Source organism: Ammospiza caudacuta, chromosome 18, assembly GCF_027887145.1.
Source record: "Ammospiza caudacuta isolate bAmmCau1 chromosome 18, bAmmCau1.pri, whole genome shotgun sequence".
NCBI classification, from domain to species: Eukaryota; Metazoa; Chordata; class Aves; order Passeriformes; family Passerellidae; genus Ammospiza; species Ammospiza caudacuta.
The window spans coordinates 12,410,597-12,434,862 of NC_080610.1; the positions used below are offsets into that span (position 1 = coordinate 12,410,597).

A 24,266-nucleotide genomic window follows, 5' to 3' on the forward strand; every position below is an offset into this window, starting at 1 on the left:
ACTGAAGACCACAAGTGAGAAACAAGTTCTAAAAACAGTTTATTAAGAGCAGATTTTTTTTTTTTAATATTATGGTAAAATCGCATTATTCAAGAATAAGTTACTTGTACAGTACATACAGAAACAATATATAGAAAAAAATTTACTATACAAGAAGAACTTTTCTGTGCAGGTGAAAAGTAGAACTTTCAAATTAATACACTCCCAACAAAACTGTTGGCTTTAATCGTCCTGCTGAAGGCTGAGTTAGGGAATGCAGAGTGACCTCCCTGCCTCTGGGAGCTGCTGGGGAATGTTGGGGCTGTTGGGATCAAAGCTAAAAGTTTGGAATGCTGGATGACACCAGGCTTTGGTGGTCCAGATGAGGAATGAGAAGTTTGGCTTCTCCCTGGGTGCTTTCCTAGAAGTTTCACCCCAAAATCGCTTCAATCCAAAGGGGTGGGTGAGGAGTGGTGGTGTCAGTGTTTGGTACCTGCTGGGCTGGGAGGGAGAGAGGGAGAAATCCACTAATGCTTCGTGTCAGGAGCTCCTTCAGAACCTGACACCCCTGGGGACACAATGGCCACCAAGCAGGAGTAGCCATCAGCAAACAGCAAGAGGAAGAGGAGGGGGAGGAATTCTGGCAGGGCCCAAGTTTTGGATTGTGCCCTAAACCAAGTCCCTGCTGTCACAGAGCAAAGGCACTGCTTGGTTTTCATTTTTATTGCTCAAAACTGTCCTGTGTAGCTGGATGAAGCGGGGCTGCCCACCCCCAGCTCTCCAGGGGGACACCTTAGGGCAGGGCCAGCTCCAAGAGCTGCTCCTGAGGCTCCTGCCTTCCTTAGGTGGGATCCAAACTCGTGTTCCATGTGCCCTTCTCCAGGGCCAAGGCACAAACTGCTGACTACACCTGACCAGGGGCCACCTGCCCTTGGCTTCCCCTCCTCCCAAAACTCCCACAAATGCCAGTAAAAACCCACAGGGGCTGGGGAACCAAACCTGCCCAGCCCTGGGCTCTTCTCTCAAGTCACAACAACATAAAAATCCTGAAAAATGCTTCTATTCCATAGAGTGGAATGGCTTTAATGCTGTTTGCCCACTGCTGTAATGCAGAGGAGTGAGTACCTTAGGGCTGCAGTAACGTGCTGGCAGGAGCAGAGCTCTGACCTGTGTCACAAGCCAGATGTTTTCTAGGAGAAATGAGATTTCAAACTCAGCTCCCCCTGGGAGCTTGGGAAATAGCCCAAAATTCCCCTGCAATGGATGTGAAATGAGGAGCTGGTGGGGCTGGCAGGGCTGGACAGCCCTCGGCTGCCTGTGGGTGAGTTTGGGGATGGAATCAGTTCAATAATTATTAAATTAAATAATCAGAGGGACTCTCCCTCCTCACTGGTGGCGAGAACAGGAGTTCTCCCCCACTGGAGTTTGTTTGCATGGGAGAAGTGGCTGGCAGGGAGATAATGAACCCAACGTGTATTTTACTAATCAAGCACAGCAATTTCCATTTAAGCTGCGGAGAACCCCCTTGTAATTAAACTGCAGGTTAAAAATACCACATGCAGACGCGTGTTTCAGTTCTGGCACCGGAACAATAAAGTCCTGGCGTGCCAAAACAACCCACCCCAGCAGCATCTGATTTATCTGGCAAGGATTTCTCTGGATTCATCTGGCAGGGGATGTGAATAGCGCTGCCTTTTCCCAGCCCATCCTTTCTTTGCAGATGTCGGGAGATCTGGGAGATTACACCTTGCCTTTTGGGGGAAAACCCCTTTGAGCACAGCTCCCTGGAGCTCAGTGGGACTAAAACCAGCAATCTCAGCAAGATTTAGCACACCCCTGTGTTCTCCAAGGCTTTGGGAAGCAGGCAGCCAGCGAGGAAAGGAAACGACAACTTGTGCTGCGCCGTCCCCCCTTCCCTTCCCCATCCCCATAAATGCAAGAGCACGGGGAGTTATTTATGAGCCTGGGAGGGAGCTGCCTTGCCTGGCACAAGGCAGCCCTGGGGATGTGCTCCTGCCTCTGGCTGCAGCCTTTGTGCTGCTCCAGGGAGGAGAACGGGATGCGGATACAGCTGAGGAGCCCGGCGAGGACAGGGCTGCCTTTGTTCCTGCATCAGCCTCTCCGGGGCTGGCACGGCTGCAGGACCAGGGCAATTTGCTCTTAATGCTCCAGTTTCAGGCACAAGTGTAGAGAAAGCAGGGGGAAAAAAAAGCCTTTGCCTGCTCTAAATGCACAAAGCCCAGGAGAGAGCAAGAGCAAGCAAAGGGGAGGCACAAAAGGAAAACCTAAATGGTTTCTCCAGTTGATGGTTCCCAGCCTCATAGTTTGATTTATAAACCCACATTTGCTCTCATGGCTGCTTCCTGGGCTGTTTGCCTTTCATCTCCTGAACTTGTCTCCTTGAACCTGCAAAACCCTGTCCTAGAGGCTGGGTTTTTGTGCAATTCCCTAACTCAGCCCAACGAGGCTTTTGTGTTTGCTGGTTTGCAAATTAATTGCTAAATGTTAATGCTCCTGAGGGCTCCCACCTGTATTGCAATTTTAAGGAAAACAGGAATAAAAAAAGCTTTCTGTAAGGCAATCTCAAGGCAAGTTTTGCATCCAAAATCCCAGGGAAGGCTGTGCTGGGAAATCTGGAAGTTGAACACTGTGAACATCCCCTCCTGTGTGGCGCAACGGCTCCAGCCCTTCCTCTTTCCTAAAATAAAGGCAACTTCTCAGAAGTGCTTCCTCTCTCATGGCTGCCCCAGGCAGGTGAAGCAGCCCCGGGGGCTCAGGAACAGCAGCAAGAGTCTGGGGACAGTTGGGGGTTCAGGGGATGCTGAGACCCAGGGATTTGGACCCCAAATTTGGTCCCCAGGGGCCCCCATTGCCTGCAAGAGGCTTTAAATGCCACCAAGCTCCTGGTGACAGGTTTTGGGGGGAAAAAGGCAAGCAAGAGTAGGGGAAAACTGACTTATTTGTGCCTAAAACCACTGGGATAAAACGGTTCCATCACTGGGATAAAACTGTTCCATCACCAGGATAAAACAGCTCCATCACCGGGACAAAAACGCCTCCATCTCCAGGATAAAAACCCATTCACCACAGGGATAAAAAAGCCCCCATCACCAGGATACAAGGGGATAAACCCCTCCCTCACCAGCAGGAGAGGTTTGTGTCAGTCTCTGTGTTAGTTCTCAGCTGGTGCCATGGCTAAGGATGGAGCAATTAGTGTTCAGTCTCAATCAGCTGGGAGAGCAGGGTGAGGATCCCTCTGCCTGGCAGTGACCAGGGCTGTGCTGGGTTAAAAAGGAAAAGCAAGAAAAAGCCAGTTTTTGCCGTAGCTATAAAAAAAAGCCCAAACCCTGCTCAGGTCAGGCTTTGCTGGTGGGTTCAGCAGCCGGGGCAGGAGGATGAGGCCTGGAGCAGCAACTTGGCAATGGATTTATAATCATTCTTTTGTTGTTATCCTGGGTTTTTTTTAACTTCCTCCAATTCCACGGGTGGAACACAAGCCCCTGGTTCCTTGGCTGGGCTCTGGGGTGTCAGGGACAGGCAGGACACCGGGCCCAGCGCAGGCACAAGTGGCATTGTGTAAACAGTAACGAGAAAGCTTCCATAAGAACAACAAAAAACAACAATAAGAGGCCCTTCAACAGGCCAACGAGAGGGAGCACACCCGTACAGGAGTGAAAAATTACCCCCTTCCTTGCAAAAAAAAAAAAAACAAAAAAAAAAACCAATAATAATCCCTAACCAGAAGGAAGAAACAGGTACATTCTTTCTCTCGATGGATCCCCCAGAAGGTCTCCAGGATTTCTCCACCCGAAAGTGCATCCCAGTGCCGGCCGTGCTGCTCACAGTGGCGTGTACTGGTTGTCAATGGCACGGACGTGGCCCCTGCCCGGTGCCTCCACCTCATAGTCCGAGTCGCGGGGCCGGGCCGCGGTGGCCGGGGTGGCCCTGGCCGGGCGCAGGCTCTGTGCCAGCTCGGCCGGTGGTGGCACCAGGTGGAAGATCTGCTCTGCTGGGGGACCCCCGGGGGGCTCGTCGGGGCCGTGGGGGCAGGAGGAGCTGGCGGGGATGAGGCTGAACTCGGGGCTCCAGCCTGGGAAGGGCAGGGGGAGAGGGACCGTGGTGCTGGAGCCGGGAGCTGCGGGCAGAGAGAGGAGGTGATGGTAAGGGGGATGCTCCTGTCACCCCCTCTCTGGGGCTGTGGCGTGCATCCCATGACCCACCCCCCCAAATGGTGGCTGGGAGCAGCTTCTCCTTTCTCAGAAGGGGAAGTTGGGAGCTTGGGAGTCACCTTTTGTGCCACTGCCACGAGGCTTCCGCTTCCCCACTCCAGGAGCAACCAAAGGGCCCGGGGATAGCACCCACACCCAGCCCGGGCACCCTCCATCCCCGCATCCCAGGGGAACATCCCTTTCCCTTCCTGAACACCTTGTGTCCCACAGGAACACCTTGTATCCCATGGGAACATCCCCTTCTCTTCCTGCACACCTTGTGTCCCACAGGAACATCCTCATTCCTGCACACCTTGTGTCCCATAGGAATATCCCCATTCCTGCACACCTTGTGTCCCACAGGAGCCTCCCCCTTCCCTTCTTGAGCACCTTGTGTCCCACGGGAACATCCCCTTTCCCTTCCTGAATACCTTGAGTCCCATGGGAACATCTACCTTCCCTTCCCTTCCCTTCCCTTCCCTTCCCTTCCCTTCCCTTCCCTTCCCTTCCCTTCCCTTCCCTTCCCTTCCCTTCCCTTCCCTTCCCTTCCCTTCCCTTCCCCCTTGTGTCCCACAGGAACATCCCCATTCCTGCACACCCCCTGTGTCCCACAGGAACAGCCCCTTTCCCTCCCCACACACCTTGTGCCTGTGGCAGCACCACGACGTAGCTGGAGAGCCGCACGTCGCAGGCGGAGCCGCACTCCAGCGGGATGGGGTAGCGGTGGAAGTGCTGCAGCATCTCCATGATGGAGGAGAAGCGCAGGTGCTGCACCCGGCACTGGCCCCGCTCCGTCAGCGCCAGTCTGAGGTGCTGTGGAGAGAGGCAGGGACCTGTCACCCTCCCTGCCACCCTCCCTGCATCCCCTCCTGGAGGGCACAGTGGGGATATTTGGGATGGGGGACACGCCGATGTGCTGCATCCCCAGCCTGCGCCTCCCTGGTCGGGGCAGAGAGCAGCAGAGCATCTCCCTGGGGTGGGATGCAGTGGGACAGGGGCTGTCCTGCCCCTGTGAGATTCCCCCTCCCTATCCCAGCCCCGTCCCGCCCGTACCTTGGCTCTGCCCTGGAAGTTGAAGGTGAGCACGTACTCGCCGCGGCGCGTCTCGCTCTGCCGCACCAGGAACACGCCGTGGCCCTCCAGCCCCCCCAGCTGCACCAGCTGAGCTGCCTTCACGCGGGAGATGGGCCCGTGGAACCAGGGGCAGGAGGAGAGGAACTGCTCCATCTTCGGCCCCGCCGCCTCCCCCGGGCCCCCCGGAGTCGCCCCTGCCAGGCACAGGGATGAGTGGCCCTGGGAAATGGGACCCCTGCCCATCCCTTCCCCTCTGTCCCCTCCCCTCGTGCCATTTGGGGAAGGCTGATCAGCCCAGCCATGGCAGGATGTGGTGGCCCCCCAGTGAGGGATGCTCTGTCCCCAGGGTCCCCTGGGTGTCCCCAGCTCACCTTGGCTTACAGGGTCGGTGCTGGTGGCGAGGCTGGCGGCCGTAGGCTCGGGGTGTCGGCACGTCAGGAGCTCAGGGTCACCCGTGTCAGACCTGCTGGGGACAGGAGAGGCCAGGCTGAGTGCTGGCAGCGGGGACACAGAGTCACCGTCCCCAGCCCCAGGGACATCCAGCAGTGCTTACCCCCTGTGCACACACTCCCGGATCTCGGCCGTCCAGCAGCTGAGCTGCTGCTCATCCCCTGCCTCAAACAGGATGTCGGTGGCATTGGTGACCTGGGGGACATCAGAGAGGTCTTCAGAGACAGAGAGGGATGTGCATCCCCCACCCACCCACACTCGGGACCCCAGCAGGGACAACTCATCCCCCCCCCTGCACTCCACATTCCCCTGTGCATCCCCTCCCGTGATGGGAAGAGGAACTGAAACTTGGCACCGGAGCTTTTGGGAGCCACACGTGCCCCAGGGGCTGGGAAAGGCCTCGGGGGTGGCTGCAGACCCTCCCAGCAGGTCCTACCTTGAGGACAAAGGTGTGGAGGTTATCGGGCATCTCCAGGCGTGTGCACCTCCGCACCTCCTGCACGGCAGAGCAGGGCACGAGCAGCTTGGGCTTGGAGCCCTGTGGGGGGAACACGGAGCCTGAGCCAAGCCCCAACTCCCCCAAACCCCAAAATACTCCCCTAGACCCCAAAATACTCCCCTAGATCCCAAAACACTGCCCCACACCACACTGCTCTACCCAGTCCAAGAGCCACCCGAGGCACAGCAGCCAGCAAGGAAATACCCTAGGGAAAGGGAAATACCCCAGCAGCAAGAAATACTCTGTGTGGTGAGGAAATACCCTGTGTGGTGAGGAAATACCCCCCCAAAACACTGCCCAGTCACTGTCAGGACACCCCAGGGGGGCTGAGTGACATCCAGACCCATCCCAGGGGTCCCAAGGAGGAGAGGAGGGAGAAGGGGTTCCCAGCATGGCAGCACGTCCCAGGGATGTGGCACCAATGGGGAAATTGGGGTGCAGGCAGGGAACGTCCTGCTCATGGCTGAGAGGGTCAGTGGCCTGCCAAGAGCTCCCTGGTGGCTTTGGCACCGACACAGGCACGTGACAAAATGCTGAGCAAGCACTTCCACAAAGGCTAAAATATCCCTGCGGCAGCTTTCGGTTCCTCAGGAGGCTGCGGCACGTGGCACAGGATCCGGGGTGCCAGGGGGGCAAGAATTCCCTGAATTGGGCAAAAAAATCACCCAGTGGGGCTGGGTGATGGAGCCAAGGCTCTGTGCTCAGCTCCACGGCCAGAGCCACCCTGTGCATCCTGGCAATGCCCAGGCAATGCCACCACGTGCCAGACCCTGTCATCCCCCTGTGCCAGGCTTGCTGCACCACATTTGGGCTGGCTGTGATTCACACAGTGGCTTCATCACCCCACGGGATGCTGGTTCCAGTGTCCCTCCTCACTCACACTGTCCCTACACAGTGACAGTGTCCCTACACCCTGTGCTGTGGCACTTCAGCAACTGCCAACCAAACTGCCCTGAGCTCATGAAGCTCACAGCAAACCCACCCCAACCACCTGAATGACACTCAGAATGTCCCCACCGGACACTCCTCAGTCACCCAACCACACCATCTTTAGCTTTGCTTTTTTTTTTTTTGCTTTTTTTTTCCGTCCCCCCCTCCTTCCTCCCTCCCTCCCTCGAGCACTCGGTGTTCTCTGGGGCCGGAAACGCAGCGCGAGAGGGATCAGCCCTTATCAGCTCCGAGCTGCACCGAGAAGAAAGTTCTTAGAAGTCGCTCGCGTACGGCGTCATGCACGGGGCTGGTGACACCGCGGTGGCTCCGGCAGCCCCGGGCCCGCTGGTGACAGTGATTGCAGCTGTGCTGTGCTGCAATCACTGTCACTGGGCTGCCGTGGGGCGCCGCCGCTTTATCCCGAAGGAATTCGATTTTTCTGCCACCTTTGGAACGTAACCGTGCCCCGTGCAAAGTCCTGTGTGTGGAGAAGGTGACAGGATCTCTCTGGTCCTGGCCACTTTCCCACACAAGGAGCTGTGACGTCCAGCGTGACCCTGAGAGGGTTTTATCAACATCCCAACCACAGAGCTCGGGGTCGGCTTCTCAGGAAACGGAGAAATTCCAGGAAAAGGGAGTTCGGCGAAGCCCCCCGCGTCTCTCGGCGCAGGGAGCGCAGCTGGAGCGTGGAGGGAGAAGGAAATGATGCAGCACAGAGATTAGGGTGCCCAAAAACCAGGCTGGCTTCGGGGAAGTGCCTGCCGCAGGCACGGTGCCCCCGCTGCCGCACCTGACCGCAAGATGCCCGGCGTGATGCGGCCGCTACCGGGAAAGGGAGTTCTCAGTAAGCAAAAGTGCACACTCAACACACCAGGGGTTCACCCACGGGCTCCTTCTCGGCAAGAGGTGCCCCAGCAGCGCTGCAGGGATGGGTAAAGCCCGCTGCTGCCTGGCTCAGGATGCTCAGGATGCTACAGGTGTTGCTCCAGTTTAACCCCAAACCCCACCAGCATCAGCTTCCCCACTGAATGTCCAGCAAGGGCATTTGGGATTGACGGTGTTTTTCACAGCAAAGCTCCTCCCAGCTCGCCCAAATGTGCCAGGAATGCTCTCCCCACGAAGCTGCGAGCTGCTGCCACAAGGAGCACGTCCTGCCTGGGTGCTCAGGGGACACTGAGGGTGCTGGGGGAGCTTTTCCCACTCAGGTGAGAGGGAAGGCGGCTCTCCAAGAACGAGAGTGGCACGATGACGACAGCGGTGGCAGTGGCTCGGTGATGATGGCAGTGAGGAGGGTGGTGGTCTGGCAGTGGTGGCACAAAGATGACAACAGCAATGACGGCAGTGTCGTGGTGATAGCGGCAGTGGAAGAATGATGATAACGGTGGCACGATGACGACGGTGGCATGGTGATGATGACAGTGGCACGTTGATGATGGCACTGACAGTAATGATGACAGTGGCAAGGTGATGATAGCAGTGTCTGGGCCATCAGGCCAAGTTCATGCAGAGCAAATCCTTCGAGAGCAGCAGGAGCTGCCCCCGGCCCCTCCACGCTCCGGGGTTTCCCCAGGCCGGCTCTCGGCTCTCGCTTCCACTCTGAGTCACCCACGGGAGGTGGGGAAGTGCCTGAGCCCTTGTGCAAGGTCCCCAACGGATACGGGCGAGATTTGTCACTTCTTGTAAATCACTGTGGCCCTTACGCAAGGGACAAACCTCAGCCAAGCTGCAGGGCCAGGCCTGGCTGTGCTGGATGGACACAAAACCGTATCCTGTGCCTGCAGCCATGGGGAAGCTGTGAAGTTTTCCAGAAGTGTGGGTACACACAGCTCTTTTCCAGGGAATGCTGAGTGAACTGGGTGGGAAACATCCCCTGGTGCCAGGGCAGGGCAGGGGGAGGCAGCAGGGCCCTGCAGGGCTCCAAGGGTTCTGCTGGAGAGTCCAAAGTGTCTGCTGGAACAGCCATCATCCTCAGGAGTTTGCACCAAGGGTAATCCCAGCCTTCATCCTTGGGGATTTTGTGTGGCAGGAAATACCACAGGTGGTTTCCCTTGGGAGTTAAACCCAAGGCTCACCCTTGAGGATTTCAGCACCATAGATAATCCCAAAATGTGTCCTCAGGGATCTGCACCATGGCTAACTCTGGTGTTCATCCTCAGGGATCTGCAGTTGACTAATCCCTCTCTCCAGCAGCTAATCCCAGTGCTCTGGGGGAGCTGACAGCACAGTTAATCCCAGTGCTCTTCCTCAGGTGTTTGCACCACAGCTCATCCCAAGGGCAGAGATCCACCCTGGACAGCCCCTGCCAATGCTGGTTTTTGGGACAGGCACTGGAATCCCATTGATTTGTGCCTGCTGCAGGGACCCCTAGCTCAGGGTGACATTCCCAAAACATTCCTGCCTCTCTGCAGGTGCAGACTGCTCACTGAGAAACCCGACAGCAGCAAGCACCACCCTGGGCTCTGTTCTGCATTTGGGGAACTGGAGCCTGGACTGTCAAACAGGAACATGGGAGGTGATTCCCGTTGCTGTGTGAGCTCAGCACCCCCCATCCAAAAATCCCCAAACCCCTCCAGCATCCTCCACCCAGCACACAAAGGAGCCCCCAGGACGCGGTGTCTCGGAGCATCCCGCGGGCTGGGCAGGGACAGCGCTGTCCCCAGCGGTGACAAGGGACACCGTTGTGCTGGCCCTGCCACAAAGACCCCTCTGTTCCTGCTGGGTGAACGGTGACGGGAGAAAGCACAGCCCCGATCCCAGTGCTCCCCGAGCCCCCATCTCCTGCTGGATTCACCCGGGGGGGCTGCGAAACAGAGCCCCAAAACCACGGGGGGAGGCTGGGGGTGGGATTTGGGGGGTGCAGGAACCCCCACCCATCCCTGGATGGTGTTCATGGATCATCTGTTCATTGATCGTCCTCCCTGCTCTGCTTGAGTGAGCCAACGTTCCCAAACTCTCCAAACATCTGCAAAATCCCAAATCCCTGCAAAGCCCCCCAAAGACCCTGCAAACCTCCCCAAAACCCTGCAAAGCTCCCCAAATCATTGCAAAATGCCCCAAAACCCTACAAACCTCCCCAAAACCCTACAAAACTCCCCAAAACACTGCAAATCTCTTTAAAACCCTGCAAGGCTCCCCAAAACCCTGCAAGCATCTCCAAAACACCCCAAACCTCCCCAAAACCCTTGAAAGCCTCCTAAAACCCTGAAAACCTCCCCAAAACCCTTACAAACCTCCCCAAAACACTGCAAAGCTCCCCAAGACACTGTAAAGCTCCCCAAAATCCTGCAAAACCCCCAAAAACCAGCGAGCCCAGCACCTCACAGCAGGGCTGAGGGCGATGGGGGGCTATAAACAAGATCTGTAAACAGCTTTCGCCAGACCCTTGATTTTTTAAAATTTTTTTAAAATTTATTTTATGCCAGATTCGGTTCCAGCGTGGGCTGCTTTAATAATTTCCTGGAATAAATAACAAGCATGGAAAGTAAACAAGGTGTCTGCGTGCAAGTGGGAGCTGCTGCAGCCAGCACTGAGTCACCCCAAACCTCAGCCCCACGGGAATGAGGGGGTCCAGCACAGGCTCTGCAGGCTCCCCACAAGCCCTGGGGTGTCCTGGGGTTTTTCCCAAGTTTTTGCATCACCCAGGATGATGGAAAAGGTTCAAAATTCCCACAGAGGGTTTTTGGTCCACATAAGAGCGTTCAATCCCACTGGATGGGTGTTTTCATTCCTGCCTTTTGCCTGGGGCTGGGGGAAGTGAGTTTGCCCAAAATGCTAATTTTTAACACAACCCCAAAATGAAATTGAACATCACAGACACTGGATTTGGGACCTGCCTGGTGGGAAGGAGCAGGGTCCACCCCAGCTGAGCCCCCAGCAGGGCTGGGATGAATCCTTGAATCCTTCCAGAGCCGGTGCTGCCTGTGCAGGCTCTCATAAATATTTACCTTTGAAAGAAGCAGCTCTCAGCCTCGAAACAACCACATCCTGGGCCGTGAAAAAAGAGAGAGAGAGAGAGAGAGAGAGAGAGAGAGAAAAAAAAAAGAAGAAAAAGGGGGGAAAAAGAGAAGCAACCACCCAACAAAACCCCACTAGGCTTTCCACATCAGCTGCGGGGACGCAGCACCCACAGCTCTTGCGGAGCAATGCATTCCCTGAGTGCTTTCCCAGCCCTTTTTCCTGTGGTTTGCCCAATACCTCCATTTTTTGCATTTTTTGCCCACTTCTCAGCTGGCACATGGTGCTTTCCACCCCGAGCAGCTCTGCAGCATCCCTGTGAGTGACACTGATAAGCAGGGGCAGTAGGACAACAGCTCCGGGAAGGGCAGATTTTAAAGGATGGGGTTAAAAGGACGGAATCCTTCCAAGCCCAAAACCCCAGAGTTCAATGAAGCAGATATTGGGGTCCATCCTGCACCCCTCCCCTCCCACCCAGGCCCTGGCAAGCCCCCATCCCAGCAACAGTTTCCAAAATAAGAAACTCTGCTCTTCAGCAATTAACGCCGGGGCTGTGGTTACGCTGCTAAAAGTGTTTTTTCCGTGCATGACCAAGGATGGAAAAAGTTGTGGTTAATAAATGACAAATAACCTTTGTCTCCTCGCCCTCCTTCCCACCCCCCCTCGATACCCAAAAACAGAGCTGGGGGGGGAGGGGAAAGAGAGCAAAAGTCGCCACCAAAATCTCACAAAGCCCCGAGGCCGCCGGTGCCTTCGAAGAACAGAGAGGATGCGCCCGCCCTGCCCCGGGGAGAGGCTGCTGAGGGTTTTGGGACAGCTCCAGGGCAGGTTTTGCCTCTCCCAAGGGATTTGAAGGACACCCAAACCCCTCCAGGGTCATCACAGATGTTTTCCCAGCTCCTGGCTGTGTAGTCTTTGGGGTTGCCAAAAGAGGGATGCGATCCTGGAGGATGCTGCTGGGAGCAGGATCTCAGAATCATAGAATGAAATGAGTTGGAAGGGATCTTCAAAGGCCACCCCGTCCCACCCCTCTGCAATAAGCAGGGACACCAAGCAGATCAGGCTGCAACCCCTGGGAATGCCAAAAAAGGGATGCAGTCCCTGGGAATGCCAGGAGAGGGATGCTGGGAGCAGGATGCTTGGAGAGGGATCATAGAAGAACAGAATAGTTTGGGTTGGAAAGGATCTTGCAAAGGCAACGAGTCCAACCCCCTGCAGTGAGCAGGGACATCTTCAGCTGCACCAGGACAGGATGCAGCCCATGGAGATGCCAAGAGAGGGATGCAGTCCCTGGGAATGCCAGGAGAAGAATGCCATGAACGGGATGCAGCCCATGGGGATGCCAGAAAAAGGAGACCAAGAGAGGGATGAAATCCCCAGGAATGCCAGGAAAAGATGCCAGGAGAGGGATGTGATCCCTTGTGGATCCAGATCGGCACAAACCTGCCCTTTCCTGGACCAGGGATGGGATGATGGGACACTGATGTGCTTCCCATCACTGGGAAAACTCTTCCCAAGGTGCTCCGGGGAGGAAAACTCCCCCTCCACCACTGCCCTTCCTTGGCTGAGTCACTCAGGCCAGGTTTGAGCAGCTCCAGGAGGAGCAGGGACAGGGAATGGGGACCAGAACACTGGGATGTGCCCCATCCCATGCCTGACCAGCTGCCAGTCACAGCCCCAAGCACCAAAAATCGGGGACAGGAACCTGCTGGCTCAGGAGGTGGCAGTTCTCAGAAACCAGATTCAGGTGAAAGGTGTAAAAAAAGAGAAAAAAAAATTAAAAAAAAAAAAAGAGAAAAAAAGAAAAAAAAAGGAAGTCAAAGCAGGCTCACACTGAGCACAGATAAAAATACTGCTCCTCCCGTGGCTTCAGCAAAGATGTTTGAGCTGGGGCAGAGGCTCCGAGGGCTCTCTCCGGAAGGAGTCTCCGGGCCAGCCCCGGCGTGCCATCAATTTGCGGGACGCGCTGGATTTCATTAAAATGCTGTAAAGAAGGCAGCACAAATGCAAATCCCATTTCCCTTCCCCTTCCTGTAAAAACATCTGGTCAACAGAAACGGCTCGGGACATTTCCGCTGCGAGTCACGGCTCTCGTGGAGTTTGGGATTAGGCCACAGAAAAGGGATCCGGGGCTGGGGCTCAGCTGAGGAACAGCCCCAAAGCTGACAAAGCTGGGTCTGCCAGCTCTGGTTGAAATTTATCAAGGTGGAGAGACCTCAGAGTTACTCTAAAGGGTACCCTAAAGTAGTCCTAAAGGTGGCATGGGATAAAATGGTGTGGGAGAGGAGAAAACTCTTAATGCCTCCAAGGAAATCAGGGAGGATTGGTGAGCATTGCCCTCATAGCAGAGATCAGAGAATCCACATGGGTGCAACTCCAGGACCATGCCCAGGTTTCCAGGTTTTCCTGTGGCACATACATAAAAATGAAAAAATGTGTGTGTGTGTGTGTGTGTATAATAAATATATATATAATAAAAAATATATATAGCCTTATATAAAAATATTTTTATGTATACTATATTTTTATATATTATACATATATGTGTGTGTACATAATAAATATATATAATAAAAATATATAATATATAATAAAATATATAATATATAATAAAAATACATGCATGTGTATATGTAATAAATATATATAATAAGTATATATAATAAATATATATAGCCTTCTATATAAATATTTTAATGCATAATATATTTATATCATATTATAATTTTATTATATATATATATATATATATATATAGCCATATAGAGAGAGAGAGAGCGCCATATATACAAGTCTGGCCTCCAGAATGTCCCCAGGGTAGGGTTGCCCCCCAATCCTGTGCCCTGCAGCCAGGCACGGACCCTCTCCCAGGAGAGATCCCATCACCCCCAAATCCCTCCTTGGCAGCATCATTTTTCCAGCGCTGGAGGGAGGAGGGAGCGATGCCAAAACCAAGCCAGCTGTGGCTGTGAGCACGGGAAGGGGAGCTGCTCCCTCTCCCAAAATCTTCCCAAATCCAAATCCTAAAGTCCTCATCCCTTCCGGCACACACCTGGGGCAGGGGATGCCCACTCCAGGCAGTGCCACAGGTGTTGCCCCATTCTCCAGCACAGCTCCCTGACCCCTTCACCCAGCACAGCCACCCAAGCAGCAAATGGGATCAGGGCTCTTCAAAGCCCCCACTCCCTTTGATGCCAGGCACGTTATGGGATTAAGCTCAGAGGCCCCATTGGAGCACCAGGAGAAAGGGGGGAAAATGAGATAAAAGCTGCCAAAAGCAGCAGGACCCCCCTCCTTTCTCTGCACACCTGCCTTTTCCAGGGTCATTCCAAGGGGATGGATATTTGGGGGCTTGGTTTGATACTGTAAAGCTCTGAGGCTGAGATGAAATTTCAATTGCATCCTATTATTTATAGGGTGAAAGGGGGAAGGAGGAGGAAGGGGAAGGAAGAGAAGGAAGGAGGAAGGAAGAAGAGGAAGGGGGAAGGAAGAGAAGGAAGGGTGTTTCCAGAAAAACTGAGGGTAACCAACCTCACAGTCCAGAGATCATTTGGGGTTGAAAAATCCCAAGAACAGATTTTACAGTTGCTTATTTAAAACCATCAATTTTCTATGGTGATCAACAGCATCCACAAATCAGACCCATGAGATGGGGAAAAAGCAGTGGAAAAACCCTGGGAGCATCCTGGGGCAGGAGGATGGCAAGGAAGGGGTTCCTCACAGCCGAATATTCCCAGGGGGTTGTTGAGTGTTATTCAGTTATTTTAAAGGAAAATAACCCCCCAAACAAACTGTTCTGTTCTCACTGCTCTGTGGTTTGCCCCGTGCTGGGTTTGGGGAGTGGGAGCCACCAGCACCGTGGGGGATTTTCCACCGCCCCCAGAATCCAACCGCAGTGACTGGGAAAGGGTCAGGATTGATTGTGCTGTAAAGGAGAAGGGAGCTGGCCCTGGCCCAGGGAATTGGAAAGGAAGGAGCCGCCCTGAGAATATTTGCACAGGAAGCAATTTAATCCAGAGACTCGCAAAAATCCAGCAAGGAACATCCCCTCCGCTTCCGCAGGCCTGGCTGAGAAACCCCCCCCGCTCCAGGCTCGGGGGTCTCCAGCCCTGTGGGGATGTGGAGCTCCAGGAAATCTCCATCCCATGGAGACTGCAAGGAATAATGCTCAGAGCACGGGGGGAACGTGGTCAGTGCCTTGTTTGAAGCGTCTCCCACCCCTGGGTCACAGCTGGGCAGGCAATGTGGGGAGAGGAAAGGAAGAATGTGCTGGGCTTGCTTCCCAAGGGGGAGGGAAACAAAGAAAGAAAAAGGAAGGAGAGCAAAAAAATAGGGGGGGATAGGGAGAAAAAGATGGGGGTAGTTAAAAAAAAAAAAGTGTGGGGGAATTGAAAAAAGAAAAGGGGAAGTGAAAAAAGAAAAAGGAAGGGGGGAAAAAAAAAAGGGGGGGAAGAAAAAAATAAAAGGGATTTTAAAAAAGAATAAGGGATTTTAAAAAATGGGGAAAAGGGAGAAAAAGGATGAGGGAGGGGAAAAAGGCAGTGCTATCCAGCTGCTGGAGGACCCTCCAAGTGCCCCAGAGTGCCTCTGACCTCCTTGTGCCCCAGGATGGGGACACACACTCCCACGGGGACAAACAACTGCAACCCTTGACATGACGGAGCAAAAGCAGCTTTTACTTTCAGATGTTACAATTTTGATGTTGTTTCTTTTTTCAAATATTTAATATTGGAGCCGTTTGATGGAAATAGCAGGAATTCAGCCAGCTGCTCCCTGACCCTGCTGCCCTGAAGGCAGGGACAAGGCTCCAGCTCTACCGGAGGTTTCCTCCTTCCAAAGCACAAGTTTGCCATCAAAGTTAAACGAGAACAAAAAAAAAAAAAAAAGAAGAGAGAGAAAATTCATCCCATCACGGCCTGTGCAAGTCCTGCCATGTGGAGGAACCATCTTTTTACAGATTAAACACCCCAACTCCCCCCACATCACTCCCCACTCCCTCACATCCTGCATCATCTCCACTCCAGCCACGTCTCAGCACCACGGGAGCTCCCTGCAGCAGCTGGGAGCTGAACTTCCAGTCACAAAACTCCTCACAAAAAGCAAAACTATGGGTCCCACAGGGAGCAGAGAAAAGCACAGAGCCTAATTCCTATTTTCCCTTTTCCTCTCCCAGCTTGCCCAGGCGAGCAGATGCTCAGGCTGCCAAAGGCACAGCACAAGGGACAGGGTGAATTTGGGGTTCATCAGACTGGTGGAATCAGGCTGGGATGAGTGGGATGGAGGCCACCAGCCTCTATCCTCAGCTCAGAAGGCAGGCACTGTGCTTCCAGCTGGAAAACCCAGTTCTGGATTCCCAGCAGGGAGAAATGCAGTGACACATTGACCGACTGCAGCAATTAGCACACCTTGGTCTCAGCATCTCTCACTCCCCAGACAATACTCACAGGGGCGTCTTTGTTTCTTTCCCAGAGATATTAAACAAACAAGGCCCAGCCTCGTGTGGCTGCAGCAGAGGGCGAGCAGTGGCAGAGCAAACCCATCCAGGCCCCTCGTGGTGAGAAACCCTCGTGGTACTGGGTGCACCGTGGCCCGGCTCGTCCCTGTGGGATGCACTGGCACCCAGGCATCATTCCCAGCCGAGGGACCCTCAGCATCACAGGCAGACCCTCAGCATCGCAGGACCAGGCGAGAGGCGGCAGGTCCTTACCTTGGGCGGGTCGAAGAGCTCCAGCACGAATTCCTCGTTGTCGGGCGGCGCCGCTCGCCGCAGCACCAGGCGGCAGCGCTGCCAGCGCGTCCCGCTGTCCAGGGAACGCTCGTCCAGCAGCCCGTACTTGAGCAGCCCCTCCTTGCGCACCTCGGGGGGCTGCTCCCGCGACAGCCCCCAGGGCAGGATGCGCTTCCCCAGTCCCGGCTTCAGCGCCGCCTCCGCCGCCTCCCCATCGCCATCCCCGGGCAGCGCGTCCGAGGAGCGGCGTCGGAAGAGGCTGCGCCAGCTCCGGCGCAGCTGGCTGAGCGAGAACGGCCTCCGAGCCGGCCCCGTCAGCTCCTCCGAGCTCCAGGACTTGCGCAGCCCGGAGGGAGCGGCCTCGGAGGCCCGGACGGGCTGCTCGGGGCGGGCGCCGGGCTCCGCCTCGGCCTTGGAGGCCACCGTGCCCAGCGAAGCGTCGGTGTGGCGCCGGTGCGTGTCCCGGTAATCCCGCGCCGGGCCGGCGGGCAGGATGCGCAGCTGGTTCATGGCGATGCCCTCCTTCACCTCGTGGCAGAAGTACTGCTGGAAGAGGTCGGTGAACTGCACCGAGAAGTTCTCGGCGGCCAGCAGGTCATGGTGCGGGTGCTCGGTGGCGAAGCGCAGGTAGTGCCGCGCCAGCTCCTTGGCCGTGCTGATGGCGTGCAGCTCGCAGAACTCATGCCAGCCCCGGGGATGCGCTGGCGTGCCGGCCGGCAGCGAGTGCCCATTCATTGCCGAGGCTCCAGCGAGGTGGCGGCGCTGCAAGACAGAGCACACGGATGGTGAGGGCAGCCCAAGGGTCCCCATGTGTCCCCCACCCTGGCTGGAGTGGGCACACCCCACTTGGAATGTGACTCCTCAAGGGAACGCTATGGTCAACCAGGCCCCACTTTAAGCTACCTCATTCCTATGGATACATTGGTCAGGAGACGCTGCTTCCCAGCGAGCAGCATGGCCCTGTGACCAACCACTGTGACCAACCACTGTGGCCACCAGCAGTGGCCTTGCAGACCCTGAGCCCCCCAGCCCCTTTATACGCCCATCCCCACCTGGCTGGGCTGTGCCTCAGTTTCCCCACCTGCGCGGTGGGAGCGGGCAGGTCCCGGCTCGGGGCGTCTGCGCGGCTTCCTGCCAGCACAGCTGCCTGCAGCTGCCCGCCGCCCGCGGGGACGCCTGGCCCGGCCACATCCGCTCGGCTCCTGCCAAGGCTCCGCAGCGCCGATGGGTTTCCCTCCAGGGACCGATTTCAACGGAGTTGATAAAACTGGAACGGGGGCGGGAGGGGAGGAAGCGACATGAAAAGCTGCAGAAATCCAGGGATGGAGCTGCGTCGCTGCCAGATCCTCCCGGCCCCAGCGGCCGGAGAGGAGGCGGCCCCGCTGCCCGGGGTGAGCAGTTCCTGAGGGGATGCTGTGCTGCCTGCGGCACCGAGGAGCTGCCGGGCCCTGGCAAACCACACCGTATCTGTGCCCCCAGCAGATTTCGCAGCCAGGCTAATCTGGCAGCACCGTGGCTGGCGTGCAGCCGGCCCGGCGTGCCCGGCTCGGCCGGCAGTGGTGCTCCCCAGGGCCGGCCCCGCTGCTCACCAGAGAACCTCGTGCTCGCCCGGGGCACTTATCGGGGCCGTGCACTCCGCTCAGGAAGGAAACATCGGCCAACCCACCCGGATCCTGCCGCGCCGGCAGAGGCGTTGCTGCCTGCCCGAAACTCCTCCAGCAGCAGCACCCCGGCTGCTGGGAGGGGAGGAAAAGCGGATTTGTCATGGGGAAGAAAAATAATAATTAAAAAAAAAAAGACAAAACAAAAGCCCTGAGGGGCCAGGAGGAAGCGAGCGGGCGATGAGGAACGTGCGGGCACCGGGGATGGTGTTTGCAGCCGGGGCGGCGATAACGCCGGCAAGCGGAGCTCTATCTCTGCCCACCCGCTGCCCTGCCGAGCACGTCCCGCCAAGGTTGCAGGCGAGGGAAGATGCTATCAGCCCTCCGCCAGCCCCGGCTTCTCAGAAGAGCCGCCCAAAGCTCGGGGCCGTGCGGCGAGCCGGCAGCGCGGGGCATGCGCCCGCCGCAGCCCGGCCGAACCCCGGCAGGGCCCCGTCTATCAGCGCCGCCAGCCTGCCGGTGACTCAGCATCCCCCGCCGCTGCTCTCCCGCTTCCTCCCGGCACCCGGGAATCGCCGCCGCACCGCCCCCGCCGCCGGCACGCTCGGCGGGATGCTCCGCTAAACGCGGGGGGAAGGAAGCGAGGCGCTCATGGTGAGAACGGCTCCTCGGGCAGGTGGGAGATTCCCAGGATAGGGAATTCGCCTTCCGAGATACCAGGCTCGCTTTGCACCAGCTTTGGGAGAGGTTTGTGGCGCGGGAAACGCCGGGCTTCGTCTGGGCCACGCGGTGGGAAGCAGCCGAAGGCCGTCGCCAGTGGCAACGCGCTTTTCCAGCCCGACGATGGGAAACGCTCCCCAGCGCTTCCTCCGCCCAGCACGGGCACGATGCCGACCTCACTGCTTCTGCCTGGCACACTTCCCGCATGGAAGGAGCTATCCCGGGTGAATCCATGCTGGAGTTACCACAGCTCTGCTCTGCCCCAGGTTTCAATAGTGACAACCACAGGGATGCGAGTTCCTGCTGCTGGGTGAGCTTCCCCCTGCTCCAGCCCGCTGTGCTCCACAAAGCTGGAATGCAGCAGCCAGAATTTACGTTTTATTCCTCATGTGTTCCTGTGAGGAGCTCCTGGCCATCCTGCAGGTCGGATGAAGGACTTCTGATCGCTTTAACTTGCTCTGAGTGGATACACCTGGACTAGTTGGGGCTGGGGGGCTTCCATCCCCTGCTGACTGCTGCAAGAGCTGTACTGCACCAAGCCCGCTCCACCTCGGGGCTGTTTGCGGCTGCTGAGGTTGTTTCGGGGTGCTGGGATTGTTTTGGGGTGCTGAGCCAGGAACTCGAGGAAGAGCAGGACAGGACAGACCAGCCACGGTGGCTTTGATGCGGGCTGGGACGGCGAGCTGGGGCTTGTGCAGGATCCAGCCCTGCAGCCCAGCCACCCCCAGCAGCTTCCCTCAAACTCTTGCCCAACCTGAGCGTTGCTGCTGCTGCGGTGCCAGCCCCGAGCGGGACGGGAATCTGGCAATGGGTTATTTGTCCCAGTAAATGCATTTGTTGTTTGATTGCAGCCACAGGAGCTGCCAGCACCAAGCAGTGCCAGGAGCCAGCGCCGCAATCCTGCCACCCTCTCCCGGAGGATGAGCATTCAGAGGCAGCTGGACTCGCCACAGATCCAACTCGCCACCTTCGCACCACAGAACAGCCACCCAGGGGCGTGGAGGGCACCCTCCAGCCCCCAGCACCACAAATCAGCCTCGAGGGGAAGCGTGAGGGAGCAGAGCCCACGTGCCCTGTGCCCAGCCCTGCTCACAGGCTCTGCATGTGCAGCAGCACCACCTGAAAATGAAACCGGCCCCACTCGCCACCAGCTCCACGGCAGGAAAATGCACACCAGTGACGTGAATGGGAAATGTGATTGATGCCCTCCCAGAAATAACTGTTCCCAGCTGGAGGAGAAGCATCCTGAGGCATTTTCAGCTCCCTTTATAAGCACAGAAATACTCAAAACTCATCCCAAGGACTATTTTCAGGAGACGGCAAAGCGAGGGGCCGGGAGACGCCCTGGTCGGGCCCTGGAGCTCCCCATTTCCTGAGTGGCAGAAATACAAAGTTCCCACAATCCCAAGAGCGGGAACATTGTTCCTTCCCAGGATGTCCTCCATGAAAAGAGCTATTCTGAGCCGGCTGCAGCCTTTCTTGGCATGGCCCCGCGGCCGCTCCGAGGCAGCTATAAAAGGCCAGGTTACAATGAACGGCGCTTCTCAATGGAGCTGCATCTGGCACGGCGAGCTCGGGGGGATGCAGCTCCCTGCAGGGGGCTCAGGGGGATGCAGGCCCCTGGGGGATCCAGCCAGCCACAGGTGGGCTTGGAAGGGCTGGGGGATGCAGAGCCTCCTGCCAGGATGGGGGTGGTGCAGCTCTGCATCCCAATCCCCCAGAGATGGCAGAAGAACATCTGGATGCACCCCTGGATTGAGGGGGACAAGCGGGTGCTGCAGCCATTTGGGGGGGGCATGGAGATGCTGCCATTCAGGAAGGCAGCAGGGGTTGGTGCAGGGGGAGAGGTGGGGAAAGGGTCTGGCAGCAGCCTCGGGATGTGGGAGACACCCACACATTCATGGATACACCCACATACTCACAGCATCACCCACACATTCACAGCATCACTATAAACCAGCCAAAGCCAGTGCCAGCACAATCCACAGCAGAAACTGCCCAGCATTCTCCTCCTCCTCTTCCCTCTGGAGCAGCCCCCTGTGATGGTGAGGATTCTCTGGGTCTCACAAAGGGTGGTGGCACAGCACCATCGCTGCCTGTGACCCTCTGGCTGTTTCCACTCAAGCTGGAGAATCCCACAGGGTCTCAGGAGTTTCCCTCTTTCTTTTTCGGCTGAATCAAACCAGCCAGACAAAAAGCAAGAAAGGAGCAGGACAGAGAGATCCCCCAGTTCCACATGTCCATTACAGGCTGTAGGAAATCAGTTTAAAAGCCAGTGTGGGAAGGCAGATTTTGCCCTCCTTCTCCCCCTTTGTCACAGGACGTACACACTCCTCTCATTTCACCTCCTGGCACTACACAACTTTCCATATTAAAGACCCAAACCTGCCTTAATTTACAGCTCCGTGTGGACTGAGCAGCACCACAGACCTCTGGGCATGTGGGTGATGTTACAGCACTTCAAATCCAAGGAAAGTTCACCCGTTTGGCTTTCCCTGACCACTCCAACAGGACGGAGACAACCCAAACCCATCTCAGGTCAAATCCAAGCTCCACTCTGGCTCGGCCCACAGCAACCCACCAGCACAAACAGCTGTGGCCAGCCCAGCTCCCCAAAAACCCCTGAGCCTGCCTCTGTACCGTGGTGTCTGGCACCTTGCAGCCTGGTTTACACCATCACACTCTCCTACACCCACTGCCTGCGGGGAAAAGCCCGGCAGCGGGGTGGCCTCTTTCGACAGGGCTTGTTTTGTTGCATGAAATGAATCGCTGCGGTGTAGGCGTGGGAGCACCCGGGTGCAGGGAGTGCTCCTGGGGGGGAGCAGCTGCCCCGGGGTCCCTGGGGACAGCAGGGAGCAGCTGAGCTCCCAGGCAGCCTGGCTGGCCACAGCAGCCCCCGGGGATTGCTGGATTTGGGCCTTTCTCCTCGGCGAGCTGCGGCGGCACCACAAACCCCAGCAGCGATGAGCGCTTGCACTTTCACTTTGTGTCACCCACTGGGATTTGTCACGACACCTCCACGGTGCCCAGCAGTCCCATGGGTGTGTGGGTGGGGAGGATTTGCTCTGGCAGAGGATGGAAGAGCCCTCAAAAGCCGCTGGCACTCGCACCCCAACCTTTCCAACACAGCACAGACCTGCAGCCCTGTAGGCTCTGGTGAAACCAAACCAGACCTTACCAGAGGCAATAAATATATAAAAGTTAGAGAAAATAGAAGAAGCTTTGGGGAGGGGAAAATGCACAGGGATGAGTCTCTCCTGCCCCAAAAACAAGTTAAAAAGAAAGCCAAAAAGCATTGTTCTAGTCCCAAACAAGTAAAAGTGAATTTGCCACTAATTCCGTAGGCCTTAAAACAGCAATCCTGCCAGCAAATCCAAGTGCAGTGAGGACACGCAGGAGCTGGCAGTGCCAGGTCCCCTCACAGGCCACCTCTTCCTCTGGCTGTCGCTCCACTGAGTCTCCAGGCCACCAGCCCACAGCTCCAGCACATCTTGAATCAATTTACAATAATATCGAAATCGCAGCTCGGCAACTCATCCCGGTTTCCTTGACAGTAAATCCCAGCCCGGGCTGCAATGACCGTGTCACTGCCATGAGCCAGCGGCTCCAGGCTCTCCGTGGGTGACCCTGACGGGGTTTGGCACAGGCAGGACCGGGCACGCTGGCAGGGCATGGGAGGGCTGCGGGGATGCTGACCGCGGGTGCATCGGCCCCGTGCTCCGAGCCCCTGCCAAGCGGCGGGGCCAACAAAGTCTGCAGGGAGCAGAGAGTCAGAGGAGCTGCCTGGCAGGCTCCAGGTGCCAGCTCTGCTTGGCACTCGCGGTGGGCACGGGGGCAGAGGCGAGGCACGGCCCCTTCGGGCAGCGCAGGGCCCCATAAATGGGGCAGGTGGGCATCACCCCACTGGTGCTTCACCCCCCCAGAGGGGTCACCCCCACGGCAGGGGCTGCGGGGCTCCGAGGGGAGGCAGAGGAGAGGAGCAGGGCTGGCTCCCTGCGTGCTGCACCCCGGCTCTGGGATCACCAAAATGCGGATGCTGGGAAATGGGGACATCGAGAGATCCTAAAAGAAGGGTGCTTTGGGGTCCTGTGCTGCTAGAAGGACGGGGGTCCCCACGATGGGGGCACGCACAGAGGAACAGGGAGTGCCCACGAGGAAAACGGGACCACGGGTCCCCACGCGTGAGCAGTCCCTGGAAAGAGGCAGCCCGAGGAAAAGGCACTGAAAAGGGGTGAGGGGGACGGGGCTGCTGTGCGAGGAAGGGGCTCACGACCCCGGAACGGGGGCACCGGAGTTCCCCGGTGAGCGAATCCAGCCCGGGGCAGCTCCGGGGGCTGCACAGGCGGAGCGGCCGCCTCGCTGCTTCCTCCCGCCGCTACTTTCGCTTTGCCGCGGCCGCTTCCCGGGGCCGCCCGTCCCGTCCCGGCGCAGCCCAGCCCGTCCCGGTGCGGTGCAGCCCAGCCCAGCCCAGCCCGTCCCGTCCCGGTACGGCCGCTCGGTCGCGGTTACCTGCAGGAGAAGGCGTCCGGCTGCCGCTCGCCCATGATGGAGCGGCGGAGCGCCCGGGACGGGGCGGGCGGGACGGCGCGCACGGCTCAGCACAGCACGGCTCAGCACGGCTCGGCTCGGCTCGGCTCAGGCAGGAAACCGGGGCAGGCGGCTCCGCATTTCCGCCGGGCGGAGGCGCGGGGCGCGGACCCCGGCCCCGGACGGGTTATGTAAAGCGGAGCGGCGCGGCCGGGGGCGGAGGCTACGCGGGGGCGGAGCGCAGGGGCCGCCCCGTCCGTCGGTCCGTCCGTCCGCTCGTGTGACTGTCCCTGTGTGTGTGTCTGTCCGTCCGTCCGCTCGGGCTCCGCGGGTGCGCCCGGCTCCGCGCCGCCCCTCCCCGCTCCTGCCTTTCTTATCTTATCGCATCCGCGCCCGCGGAGCCAGCGGCACAAACAGCCCGGCCGCGCTCCCCGGGGTGGATTTAATTTTAATTTTTACATATATCTCTTCAGTTTTTATGAATTTCTAGAATGTTTTCTCCGTGGATTTGGGGGTGTCCGCCCCAGCCCCCCGGGAGTCGGGGGGGAGCCCGAGCGTGGGGCTCTTGGAGGCTTCTTGGAGGCTCGGGAGGAAAA

General features: G+C 57.3%; 1 protein-coding gene across 4 annotated transcripts; it reads right to left on the reverse strand.

The window, feature by feature from the left end:
• Positions 1–54: 54 nt before the first annotated feature.
• SH2B3 (SH2B adaptor protein 3) lies at positions 55–23,957 on the reverse strand. Of its 4 annotated transcripts, none has more exons than XM_058816987.1 (8): positions 23,653–23,957; positions 16,802–17,584; positions 6,148–6,249; positions 5,815–5,906; positions 5,633–5,727; positions 5,241–5,455; positions 4,829–5,000; positions 55–4,114 (listed from the first exon to the last, which is right to left on the reverse strand). In XM_058816987.1, the coding sequence occupies exons 2-8, from the start codon at positions 17,555–17,557 to the stop codon at positions 3,819–3,821; spliced, it is 1,728 nt and encodes a 575-aa protein (XP_058672970.1). In that variant the 5' UTR covers positions 17,558–17,584; positions 23,653–23,957; the 3' UTR covers positions 55–3,818. The 4 variants fall into 4 exon arrangements, with proteins under 4 accessions (XP_058672970.1, XP_058672973.1, XP_058672971.1 ...); XM_058816990.1 differs by lacking the exon at positions 23,653–23,957 and adding an exon at positions 17,875–18,290; XM_058816988.1 differs by lacking the exon at positions 23,653–23,957 and adding an exon at positions 17,904–18,062.
• Positions 23,958–24,266: the final 309 nt, after the last annotated feature.

Excerpts from the sequence above, each read along its gene's own strand:
- SH2B3 (XM_058816987.1), bottom strand. The coding sequence starts at position 17,557 with ATGAATGGGCACTCGCTGCCGGCCGGCACGCCAGCGCATCCCCGGGGC. Across the intron at positions 6,250-16,801 it reads AGCTCTTCGACCCGCCCAAG|GGCTCCAAGCCCAAGCTGCT; the intron begins GTAAGGACCTGC and ends TTCCCCCCACAG. Across the intron at positions 5,907-6,147 it reads TCCACACCTTTGTCCTCAAG|GTCACCAATGCCACCGACAT; the intron begins GTAGGACCTGCT and ends GATGTCCCCCAG.